The 13,321-nt window shown below is 44.3% G+C and overlaps 1 protein-coding gene across 1 annotated transcript in view; it reads left to right on the top strand.

Annotated features, from left to right (window-relative positions):
• si:ch211-137a8.4 (neurofilament heavy polypeptide) overlaps positions 1-13,321 on the top strand; it is a 54,545-nt gene that overhangs the window by 29,533 nt on the left and 11,691 nt on the right. The window contains exon 2 of the mRNA XM_037775460.1: positions 11,656-13,260. Coding sequence (XP_037631388.1) covers positions 11,859-13,260 — 1,402 coding nt within the window. The 5' untranslated portion in view covers positions 11,656-11,858. The remainder of the gene's footprint in view (positions 1-11,655; positions 13,261-13,321) is intronic.

Here is a 13,321-nt window from a genome sequence, read left to right as displayed (position 1 = left end):
CAGGACTTTGAAACTTTCTAATAAAAACACAGTGAATCTGTGAAGACGAGTGGCTGACGAGATATTATTACCTGTTTAATGTCGTGAAATATTAAGATTGTAGAGGAACTATTGGTCCTGATTCTGAGATTTAAAGTATACAGATGTACGCTTGTATATGTAACTGCTTTGCACCACCTGCAGAAGCCCAGTCGCCAGGAAAAAACTGTTGGTATTGTACGTTTCTGCAAACCACGAATATGTTGAATGTGGACGTTTTTGCATTTAGTCAGAGCAAATGATATAGTACAACGAGCGACCGTTAGTGAAAGTTACGTGATATAATAGCGGCTGTTCGTGTCCCGTGTGAAACTAAAAGTAAACGTTGACTGTACTGGTTCTTAAGTGCAACTCAGTCGGCAGAAAATGTTTTGGCATTAGACGTTTCTGCAAACCACGGATACGTTGAATGCCGACGTTTCTGAACCAAAAATACGTTTCATATCAGCCTTGCATCACGCCTGCAGAGTGCACAATGCCACGTGGTTAACGTTGTGAAGCGGTTGGTTAGGTTTAGGCAACAAAACTGGTGGTTAAGGTTAGAAAAAAGATCATGGCTTGTGTTTGTAATAACTTATCAATGCAACGTAACAACGCAACGTAACAACGCAACAAAACCTCTATAGTTAGGTTTAAGAAAGAACTACATGGGCTTAAAACTACAATGTTTGTAAGGTGAAAATGAAACTGATTGTTGTGAACACGGGACATGAACAAATAGCTGATTGTAACGTGACACACGGGACACGAACAACGGGTTCCTGGATGAAAGCCCTGTGTTTGTTGGACCCATCCACCTCCCCTCCTTTCCGCTCTTTAAACTACATCACTTGCTCTGACTGAATGCAAAAACATCGCTATTCAACGTATCCCTGGTTTGCAGAAACATCCAATGGCAACATTTTTTCCTGGCGACTGGGCTGGTACGTAACGTTGCGTAAGAAAGTCCGCTATCAGGGCGGTTATTTATTTACGGTTGTAATGTTATTATCTGAGCACATTTTTTCAGTTTTGTTGCCTAAACCTAACCAACCGTTTCACAATGTTAACCACGTGGCGTTGTGCGTTTCTCCAAGCGTGATACGAGGCTGATAGGAAACATATTTTTGGTTCACAAACGTCCACATTCAAGGTATCTCATGGTTTGCGTAACATGCCAACATTTTTTTATGGCGACTAAGTTGCCTGCAGACAATTTCTTACTTAGGTAGGTGCTGTTATTGAAGTTTTGCATTTACGACGATGTGTGCCATATGTAAGCTAAAATATTGTAACCAAATGGTGTTGCATGGTCAGGATGGAAGCTCGGGGATTTGACACCAGAGACGTGTTGTCTTCCCAGAACGTTAACCACACTGAGAGCTGCCTAAACAAGGCTACAAAAAAATATTAATCAAGTCACTACAGGTGGATGTTGTTGGAAAACAAATGAAGTCTATTGTCAGTGGACATTTTGTGGCTTTGCAGATACATCCATTATAAATGTTTCCTCATTATGTTGATAAAAAAAAAACTCCTTAATGATTAAAATTTTCTCAAAATGTATTTGCGGTTGCAAATTAGTAGATAAACTTGAGTTGAAAATTGTGTCTCAATCCAGAAATAGAAATCAGTTTGTGGCTGTGATGGTGCAGTCACACATATAAATACAAAGAGGCAGAAAGTCTCTCATTCAGTCTGTATTGAATTTACATATTTAGCTCTGATTGGACAGTCGCAGTGCTTTTGCATCTGCCTCTTTGTGTAGCAGTCCTCCATAGAGAGTGACTTGTCCCTTTTTAATTGCATGTGTGAACACACCATCAATAAACATCAATGAAACAAGTTAATGTAACGCAGCAGCAGGTTGGAAGAGGGTTCATTATATTATTTGGGGTGGTATCTGGTTGAATCTTCACGTGACCTTGACAAACTACGTCACACTATTTCGTCTGTGTAAACCATTTTAAGATCCCAATGATCACTACAGCAACCACCAAGCTTATTTTATAAAGTAAGCATACAAGAAGAAAAAGTAGATTGGATAGATAGATTTGGTTCTGTAACCGTAAGACTAACTCTACATTTTTGTTGGTAAGCAGAGAGGCTGGTATTACGACGGTTCGAAGATTGAAAAACTGTAACAGTTTTATTTTGGCAGGTCATTTTGCTAAAGGTTTCCTAAAAATTACATTCACATACAACCAGCCCCCTTCTCACCAGATGGCACATGCATGAAAGTGTTTTGTAAGTTATTTTGCGTGCAATAACAACGCACTTGTTGCATTTTGGTGTGTCATTTGTATGCCATGTAGTCTGTGCTGACTGCAATGCAACCGCATTCATGTAAATATGCTACGCTCAGAGTTAGTGACGTAGAATAAAACGGGGAGGCGGAGGGGTCCAACAAACACAGGCCTTTCAACCATGAGACCGGTGTTCGTGTCCCAAAGTGTTGTTGAGTTATTTTGAAGTGATGTTTTTGACGTGTTTTCCGTACTTATGTTATGTTGTTTACGTACATATTTTACTTGGATTATGTACTTATTTTAATCCCAACCATGATGTTTTTCTAAACCTAACTAAGTGGTTTTAATGCCTAGACATAACCACGACCATTTCACGTTAACGCCGTGGTGTTAAATGACCTGTAAAAAGCCTAAAATCCGTTATCATGACACACGGAAATGTCGTTCTATTTATACGCCTTCCCATGAGATCGGGTTGGTTCTCCCGGATTACGTTTGTTTTTTCTAATCATAGTAAGTGGAAGTCAACGCATAGGGAGGAGGTCGGGTTGGACGGTTGGGTCCAAAAACACCGAACTTCCACCTATAGGAGACTGGCGAAACCAGAAGTCAATGTTGATTCATTTGTCACGTAACTTACAAACTTAAGTAACGCCACTTCCGGAGTTATTTCTAACCCAAAACACCATCTTTTCCTAAACCTAAGGAAGTTGTTTCCTGTGAAGACAGAAGTTTATTTTGAAAAGACTGTATGCATGTAACAAGTGGAAATTGACACGTGTTGCTGGACATTTGTTGGAAAATGAATGATAAAGGAGGAATAACTGTTTTGTAAGATATCATACGAACCGTTACGTTGGTTTGTTACGTGTAGTAAGAAAGATTTTTCAAGTGTAGAACCAAAGACAAATCTTTGGACAAATAAAATCTGGGTATCCCAGAGGACAGATTGTCTTTACTGCAGCAAAAGGTATTTTCCAGTTAACCAACCAACCTGATGTTTCACAGGTTTAACTAGGAAACTATAAATCCTCAACTGCTGCAGCTGTTGCTCTCCCAGCCTGTAGGCGCTGCAGGTAGGTGGATGATTTTCCCTGAAACCTGGTTTCAACCTGTTTAACATCAACGACACACCGTGTCCTTGCTTTTTTAAAATTTGACTTTATAATGAGGTTACGGGAACATTTGCACGGTCTATGCTCTCTGTTATAATCATTAAAAAAAGATGAATTTGGGACTGAAGACAGAAAGGTCATGAAAGGAAAGACTGATGGACAAAAAGAGTGATAAAGACTGACAGGAGGGAAAAGATCGAGAGAGAGAGAGAGAGATACAGAAACAGATAGAGGAGGAAGGTAAAGACAAAAAAGATGGCGAAAGACACCGATAGAGATAACGAAAAGAGAGAAAGAGTGAGCGATAGGGGGACAGAAAACGAGACAGAGAGAGGGAATGAATGAAAGACAAAAAGGCAAAGAGAAAAGAAAAAGTAAAAGAGAGATGGATGAGAAGGAGACAGAATAAAATGAGGCAGAGGTGGAGACAGACAGAGGTAAACGAGAGAGACAAGAGCAACAGCAAGACAAGCAAAAAAAAAAAGAGATGGAGACAGAAAGAGACAGACTGAAAGAAAGGAGGGAAAAACCAGACGGTGACACAGACAGACGGAGGTGAAGAATGAAAGTGAAACAGAGAGAGAGACGATTCGCAATCAGCCCATGTCTGCACCGCTCCTCCTCCTCCTCCTCTTCCTCCCATCCTGCACCCCCTCCTCCTCCTCTTCTTCTTCCTCCCATCCTGCACCCCTCCTCCTTCTCCTCTTCTTCCTCCCATCCCTCCCTCCATTTTGTCGTCCTCCTCTGTCTGATGCCGTTCCAACACCTCGGGGCTTCAGCCTCACATCCACCATCCGACACGCCAATGCTCCTCTCTGCTGCAGCGGCGGCGTAATCAGCCACCAAGACAAACCCCGAAATAATAGAGAAACAAAGACGACTCGTCTCGTGCGGCTTTAACGTGCCTCAAACCGCTGGATAGAATCCAGTAGAAACTCACATTTATTAATACTACATCGTCTGTTTAAAGCAGACGTGTTGGGGATCCTCAGCGTATCGCTGTTGGATTAATCCTTAAATCCTGTTTAATGACTGTAAACCAGTGAATCCACGGTGGAGACGATCAGTCGCCTCTTTGTCTGAGATACATTTTTTTTCTGAATTCAGACTACGTTTCCCATCAGCCCCGTTGCTTCTCGTGACAAATGTCCACTTGTAGGATCGTGGATTTGAAGGCGGGGTGTGTTCGATAGTTCATTCAACGTGTCGTCTTTATACGGCCACACTCAAAGGTGTTGTGAAAAGTCAGCCATCATTGAGAGAGACGAGCAAATAACGCCGTTTGGTCAGCGCCTCTCGGCATCGGAAACCGACGCACGGGGGCGCCCTGTAGCGACAGTAAGTGACGAACAACTTTCAACTAACTCCAATGTAAACCCATCTGCGGTGTTATTCGGAGCAATTAGTGTGGTATAATAGCGTGAGAGTCTGTTCAGGGCGGGAGGGACGGGAGGTTGATGGGTCAAACAAACACACTTTCAACCAGGAGGCCGCCGTTCGTGTCCCATGTGAAACTAAAAGTAACGTTGACTTATTTTGTCACCATTGCTAAGTGGTTGTGTTGCCTGAACCTAACTTCCTGTGAAGTTTATTTTGAAAGGACACTATGCATGTAACGAGCATTTATTGACACGCCGAACCTGGTCCGTCCAAAATTAACGCAAGAGGAGAACCCCGTGCGTCGGTTTCCGATGACGAGCGGCGGTATTTGACGAGTTGGGGGTGAGAATGTCCCACTGAGCAAAGACACGTCCAACAGACGTCAATTTAATGTCTCTGTTGACGTCCAAAAGACGTCCACTGAGGAGCCAGAATGAAAGTTTTCGCGACGTCTTTTTTTAAACATCTTTTCAACGTTCAACTATTGATGTCAATCTGAGTTGAACGTCTAAAAGGGGTCCTAGTCAGACGTCTAGATTTTGAACCCACCTTGCACTACAGTCCACCAGACGTGCAAAAGTGGGTCTGGACTGATGGAGGTTATACAGACATGATCTGAATGTCTTCCTGACGTCACATGTTTGCTGGGGTGTTGGGACGAGACTCAACAATCGTTCACTTAAGAGGAAGTCACAGAAATTGTCGAGCTGTCCCCACCCAATTCTGACCTCGGAGAGGTTCGAGTGGAGGGGGTTTCAGATTTTGTCCGGTGCCTTAACCAGCCCAGTTGCCAGGGGAAAAATGTTGGCTTTGTACGTTTTTGCAAACCGTCGGATACGTTGAATGTTGATGTTTTTAAATACAGTCGGAGCAGGTGACGTAGTATATCTAGCGACCGTTATTGAGAGTTGCGTCGTCAGCGAGACAGTCCACTAAGGGCTGGCGGAAGGGCGTTGAATGGGTCAAACAAACAGGACGTAAACTTTGACTTTACGCTAGATACGTAACGTTATGTAAGAAAGTCCACCAAGGGCGGTCGTTATTTATTTGCACTAACTACGTTGTTACGTTATTATTTGATCACAAACTATGATCTTTTTTTCCAACCTAGAACCCGAGAGCCTCCGGTACCGGGGGGGCAAACCGTGACGTAGTACGAAAACACCGCTATTTATAGAACACATATGGAAGTCTTCAGCTTTCACAGTCCGTAAACCAACTGTCCAAAACGTATTGCAAAGTATTTTTTGACAATAATTTCGTACAGAAATAAACTTTGTAAATATAAGAACAAGTTGTGATTAAAAGATCTGCGATAATTTACTCAAAAAGCAACGATATCATGCTCGATATCGTTGGAAACTCAACTCGGATCGCACACAGGTAACTGCGAAACAACAGTAAAACCTAAAATCTTACAGTCACACTGACATAAATCCATGTTCTTGTCAAAGTATTTCACCAAAGCATTTGGTATTTTGACCCAAAACGGCAGATTTTAGTTGCTTACATGTCTGCAGCGTTCATCAAACACCATAGAACAAGTATATGCATATAGACTTTATGGTTGAGGAGCTAGTCCCGATTCATTTTGGGTTGTTATTTTAGGTGTTTTTACCGAGGACAAGAGGTCAACCAAGTAGTTAACCTCCTGTCATTGTGTGTTTCTACAAGCTAAACGTATTTATGAAAAGTATTTTGTGGTTTGTAGAACGTAATGCCAACAGGTGCGTTCCCAGGAGGACTGTGATTGACTAGCTACAGAGTTGGCTTGTATGGGTTAAGAACTCGTCTTCATATTCATGGAGACAAGTATAGTTTGGAGCCCTCGCTCATTGCTCATTTTATCCCCTCAAGACTTGAAGTGATGACAGAAAAAGCACTTCAGACTCGGCACAGTACTGAAGTGTGTGACGCCTCAGTCTGAGTCGAGAAGATGGATATCTGGATTCAACCTCTGGCTCGGTTTTCTCCATCAGTTTGGTTCGTGCTATAAAGCCATATTCTAGAGATTTACCTCCACATGCGACCTGCTAGCTGAATGTAAAATACAGAATGTAAAGTCATTATATAGAGGCTCACAGTCTAATTTATATTCTTCATATTTAAAGATTCTGTGAATTACTTTTACTGCCAAAGAGCACCCTTAAATCTCACTATTCCAATGAGCTCACTTCTTTGGAATCAACTGTGAAATGTATTGAGTCTCATAACATAATTCAGCCTTCAATACAGTAGTTTATCGAGATTAACATGATCCACAGTCTTAATACTTATACCGTGGAGAAAAAAACCTGCAGAAATTAGAGCCAAAAGTTGAGAAACAAGAATAGCGATTGAACAATGTAAGGTAATATTTTAAAATTCTTCATCCTGCAGACACTTTGAATGAGAAAGAAAGAAACTACAGAAGGTCAAAGAGGCGAGGAGATATTACTGTTGCATTGGAAGTATTTTGACGAATCCAGCCACCAATAGCTGAATTATTGATCAGCAGAACATTAGATCAACAGCTTCATAATCTCTGACCAAATTCAGCTGCTAATGGGACTTTCCAAACAGCCGGAGCAAACGTGTCGCTGAATGAAGGAATGCTGTTCATCGTCTAACCCACGAGTCAGCAACCTTTACGATTAAAAGAGACATTAGTCAAAAAAATCTCCCTGGAGCCGCAAAACATTTGATCATTGTGATGAAGGTAATTCAGTTTATAGTCTAAGTATATAGTATATAAGTCTAATGCAGTGAGGGCCAAAGAGACAATGTACTACGGAGCACTAGGGCCACATTGAGGGAAAACACATCTGAGATTTACAGAATAAAGTCAAAATATTATGAGAATAAAGTCATAACTTAACGAGAAAAAAGACGTAATATTACGAGAATAAAGTCATAACTTAACGAGAACAAAAGTCATAATATTACGAGATTAAATTCATAACTTAACGAGAAAAAAAGTCGTAATATTACGAGAATAAAGTCATAACTTTACGAGAAAAAAAGTCGTAATATTACGAGAATAAAGTCATAACTTTACGAGAAAAAAAGTCGTAATATTACGAGAATAAAGTCATAACTTTACGAGAAAAAAAGTCGTAATATTACGAGAATAAAGTCATAACTTTACGAGAAAAAAAGTCGTAATATTACGAGAATAAAGTCATAACTTCATGAGAAATAAAAATGAAAATTTCCATTTCTAAAAATCCTCAGAGAGCCACTGGAGAAGGGCTGAAGAGCCGCAGGTTGCTGACCCCCGGTCTAACCGCAAACACAAACTGAAGAGCTGAAATGCCCGGCGTTGAGCAGCTCTGACGGCGCCCTCGTCCGTAACGGATGTGGGATATATTTCTCTCTGCTGACGTACCAATGAGCTCTGAGAGATAAATCATTCACTTCCAGGAATAGCTGAGCGTATATGTTGTTCTTGGTGTTGCCGTTAGTTTCTGCGTCGCTGTCTTTTTGAGCCTGCTGAATAACTTTGATTCTAATACTGCCTGATAGTACGAGTGTGTAGCTGTTTGTGTGTGTGCAGAGGTGTAGGTGTCTATGTCTATCTTTAGGCGATACTAGCAGGCGGAGTAATGAGCTGTGTACACCAGAGCTAACAGGCTAACAGCTCAGAGTAGTAAACAAGAGACAGGAGGAGGCCACTCACGCAACAGGATATAGTTGGAGAGCTCGTCAGGTCATGTTTACTTGCAGGATCCCTGCACCTGTAGCATTAGCGAGACTCCCTCCTTGAACAACGCAAAGGTGCATTTAAACCTGGAAATGAACTTGTAAAACGTGTGGAAACAATAAGAAACAGTAATCACATGCTCCATATAGTCTGTTTGCCATAAAGTTAACCTTTTAATCCCTGGAAGGTGTGGTTCACCTAGACAGACATAACCACAATAAATCAAATATAGCTCCACAACTAGCAGGTCTATCTGCATGATCTTGATCTCTATGGATAGGTAAGACCTCAGAGAATTCATCCCTAGTGTCAGTAACATTGTTACCGGGTTCTTCGGGTAAAAGAGGTTAATAAAACATGCTCTGTTTATAGTGGTGAGTCTGACGCTGCCTCAAGTCAACAAGTTGACCAATCAACCAGCCAGTTGACCCTTTGAACAGCATGAGAGAGCACAAGTCCATCATCCAGATAGTCCATTTTACCGCATGTTTAGACGCGTTGGTGTGGATGTGTTGTTTCAGGTGAGACCATGAAATATGGATTCAGGAAGGCTAATAGATGAACACATTCTCACCCCCAACTCGTCAAATATCCTAGCGCCGCTTGGTCAGTGCCCCTCGGCATCAGAGACCGACACACAGGGTTACCCTTCTAGCGTTACATTTGGACGGACCAGGGACGGCGTGTCAATATATGCTCGTTACATGCATACCGTCCTTTCAAAATGAACTTCCGTTTTCACAGGAAGTTAGGTTAATACTACATCACTGCTCCGACCGTCGAATAACGCCGCTGGTGGGTTTACATTGGAGTTAGTTGAAAGCCTGGTTTGTCACATATACGGTTGCCAAAGGGTACCTCCGTGCGTCGGTTTCCGATGCCGAGGGACACGTACCGGGAACGCGTGCTCGCATTTATTGGATTGGCCAATGCAGCACTGGATGATGTTTTATTTGTGGCAAAAGATGAGCTATATATTCAACATTTTTTCCTTCCTCTAACTGATTAAACTGTTAAAACTGAGTAAACTTTCCAGCCAGCCGGTCAGTGAATCAATCAGTAAATCTCCCAGTGTAGCCAGCGAGCCAATATGGCAGCCAGTCAGCCAGTAAGCCATCCAGTTGGTCAGTCAGTCCAGACAGTTGTGGCAACAACATGGTGAGATTATCTGGAGCATGTGATGTATGTGTTTACACCCCTCTTTCCCTCCCTCCATCTGTCTGACTGTGTTTTCCTCCCCTCCATCTCCCTGTGTGATTGTTTCTCCACCTGAGTGCCTCTCTGTCTGCGTCTCTTCAGTCTGACTCACTCGTTCACCTTCTCCTCTGAGACCGTGTTCACTAAACGTCTGGACTCTCTACGCTTTCACACAGCTGAGCAGCCGGTGCTCCACATCAGAGTGTGTGACTCACAGATTCATTGATCTGCTGATTCATTCATTCATTCATTAAATTCTCCTGAAAGGTGTTACAACCAAGCAGCAGAAAAACCCAGCAATGAATGATCCTACTAACAAGTATCGTGTGTGTATCAAATATAGCTTAAGTTACATGATTGGCTGGCCGAGTGTTGGAACAGTCCTTTATGCAACTGAGCTCGTCCAGCGCGATGCGTCCGGCGCGATGCGTCCGGCTCACGCAACGTGGACCAAGCTGTCAAACTAGGCGATCTAATTCTAAAATGAAACCAGATTCAGCAGTGGCACCATCGCCTATTTCTCTATTTAAAATGTTTTCAGAAGTAGATTTCGGTGGATTGTTTACACGGAATAACAGAAAGTTTACGAGCAGGCCGCCATGTCGTTTCCTGTTTGAGAACCAGGGACCAATAAGGTGCATTCAACGATCGGGTACGTCAGCGCTTGAACGCTGGACATGACATTCTATTCCTGAACCTAACTATGTAGTTTTATTTTGAAAAGACTGGAAGGGAAATGAACACGTGCATCACGTGTTGCTGGACAGTCGAAAGTCGTGCTGAGCATCACCAAAATAAATTGTGTCCGTGTACTTGAATCAAATAGATTATATTTTGTGACTGTTTCACGAAATGCTGTAAGACTGTGTTGTCCTTTCAGTAAAGTTAACGTCAACCTCGACCTTTTCCTAAATTTAGTAGTTTTGTTGCCTAAACCTAACTTCCTGTGTTTGTGAAGGTTCTCAGTCATCCAGGTCATGGTATCCGAGTAAGGATTAAATCAGCTGCAACTTGACTTGGTTTGGGTTCTTGAAGACGTTTCACTTCTCATCCAAGAAGCTCCTTCAGCTCTCACAGTCCTCTCGCAGAACTGAAGAAGCTTCTTGGATGAGAAGTGAGACTTCTTCAAGAACCCAAACCAAGTCCAGTTGCTGCTGATTTAACCCTTACTCGGCTAACTTCCTGTGAAAACGGAAGTTTATTTTGAAAGGACACCATGCATGTAACGAGTGCATATTGACACGCCGTCCCTGGTCACGAGGGGTACCCCGTGCGTCGTTCTCCGATGCCAAAGGGCGTTGACCAAGCGGCGGTATTTGAGGAGTTGGGAGTGAGAACGTGTTGGATGATGTGATGTGAAAGGTGCTAGTCTTTATTGGAAATATAGGATCCAATATTTTTTAGAGCTTGACCCATACTAGTAACTAAAGGTCAGGATATCTCAAGTTTGACTTTCGTTTTTAATTTTGTTCCTTGTAATTCAACTTTAAGGCTGTGCAATGCTAAATCTCTTTAGATAAGTTCTCAACATGCATCACCATGTCCCATCTGAGCTGGATGAGACTGTCAAACACAAAACCATTTTAAATATCTGGACAACTACCAGCTCTGGTTTTGAAACACCAGCTGATGAAAATCAAGCAGCCAACTCCTAACTGAATAAAAACACAGCTTTTAAGAACTCAGGCCTTTTTTATTGCTTCATCCATTTAATTTAAAAAGAGAAAGGAGGAGTGTGTGTGAGTGTGTGTGTGTGTGTGTGTGTGTGTGTGTGTGTGTCCCACATCAGATCACACGGGGTGTGAGTTTTGGAAGTGTGACTGATTAGGAAACATCATAATTGCATTGCATTTCCCGCTGAGATTCTCTATTTTGTTACACTTCATTCCCCATTCAATGCACAGTCTAGACCAGACTAATTGAGTGTCTATGGTGTTGATTCAGACTATTAACCATCTGCGCCTCTTCCTCTCTCTGCCCCTCTTCCCCACATCCTCTCCTCTTCTCTCTGCAGGAGTTTTGGAGGACAAGTAGGATGCTGAGTATCTTTCCTCCTCGCCACTGTTCTCCACCGTGCTCTCCATGACCTGAGAGCGCCACCACAGCGGGAGGAACGAAACACCAGAACGAGAGAGGAAGAGGAGGGCAGAAGGCCAGGGAAGGAAAAGGAAGGAACACACTTTTTCTTTTGTTGTTGTTTTGTTTTCCCTTTCCGAAATGGCGGCGACGGAGGCCAGCGCGGCGCCGGTGGTCCAGGAAGACGGGAAAACCCCCGAGAGCAAGCCGACGGAGGCTGAGCAGCCGGCTAAAAACGCCAACGCAAACTCAGAGACTGTCAACAGCGAAGTTGTCGATAAAGATGGCACCGCTGTCAACAACGAGGTTGTCGATAACAAAGAGACAGTGAATAACGACACAGCGGCGGCGACGGCGGCGGCAGGAGCCGAGGAGGGAGAAGCAGCAGCTAGCGGGGAGGCGGCACCTCCTCAGAGCTCGGAAAACACCTCCTCTGCCGAGCCCAAGACCTCGTTCCTGGACTCCTTCCTCAACAAGAGCGGCCTGGGGAAGGTGATGGCAGGAAGGAAGAAGAAAGAGCAGAGCACAGCCGCCGGAGGAGGAGGAGAGGAGAGCGCTGCCGAAGGAGGCGAGAAAGAGGGAGAGAAAGGAGGCGAGGAGGCCGCAGCAGCTGAGGGAGGAGCAGAGGGAGGTGCAGAAGGAGATGGAGCGATAGAGAAAGCTCCAGAAAACGTAGAGAAGGAGGAGGAGAAGAAAGCAGAGAAGGGCAAAGCGGCGGAGGCTAAATCCACAGTTCGAGATATGATCAGGAAGCCGGTGGCGAGGATCTTCTCCCATCGCAGCACCGAGAAGAAGGACGGCGCCGCCGCAGAACCCCAGAAACAAGTCAAGGTTCGATCCAAGTCCCTGGACCGGCTGGAAGACCCTGAAGCACTTAACACCACCGACTCCACCATAGAGGAGGGAGGAGCAGCAGCAGGAGCAGAGGGAGGAGCAGAGGGAGCTGCAGAGGGAGGCGCAGAGGGCGAACAGAAAGCGTCGTCCTCCTCAGCAACCACCAAGCACATGAAGCGCTGGCACTCCTTCAAGAAGCTCATGGCTCAGAAGGCGCACAAGAAGAGCGGAGGAGGAGGAGGAGTAGAGGAAGTCAAGGAGGATGGAGAAGGAGGAGAAGGAGGCGGAGACTCCTCCACGCTGGACTCCAAGGAGTCGGGGCAGAAGAGGTGGAAGCTGAAACGCTCCTGGACCTTCCAGGGTATGAAGAGGGACCCGTCCATGGTCGGCATCAGCGGCAAGGCTAAGGGCTCCGACAAAGACTCTGCTGACAACGACAAGCCAGAGGAGGCGGCGGCGGGAGGAGCTGAGGGAGGAGAGGAGGCTAAGGCGGAGGGAGGAGAAGAGGAGGCCAAGACGGAGGGAGGGGAGGAGAAGGAGAAGGCTGAGGGAGCGGAGGAGGAGAAGGCGGCGACGGCGGGAGGTGGGACGGTGACGCAACACGCCAACGAGATCTGGACCTCCTTCAAGAAGCGCGTCATCCCAAAGTCCAAACGCGCCAACACGGAGTGCGCCCCCAGCGGGGAGGAGGATGCAACTGCAGCTGCAGGTGAGCAGCAGCCAATATTATCCAATATTTCTAAAATGCACCAATCAGAGGAAGGTGTTAG

Source organism: Sebastes umbrosus, chromosome 7 (assembly GCF_015220745.1).
Source record: "Sebastes umbrosus isolate fSebUmb1 chromosome 7, fSebUmb1.pri, whole genome shotgun sequence".
NCBI lineage: Eukaryota > Metazoa > Chordata > Actinopteri > Perciformes > Sebastidae > Sebastes > Sebastes umbrosus.
This window is presented reverse-complemented; position numbering and strand designations above follow the sequence as displayed.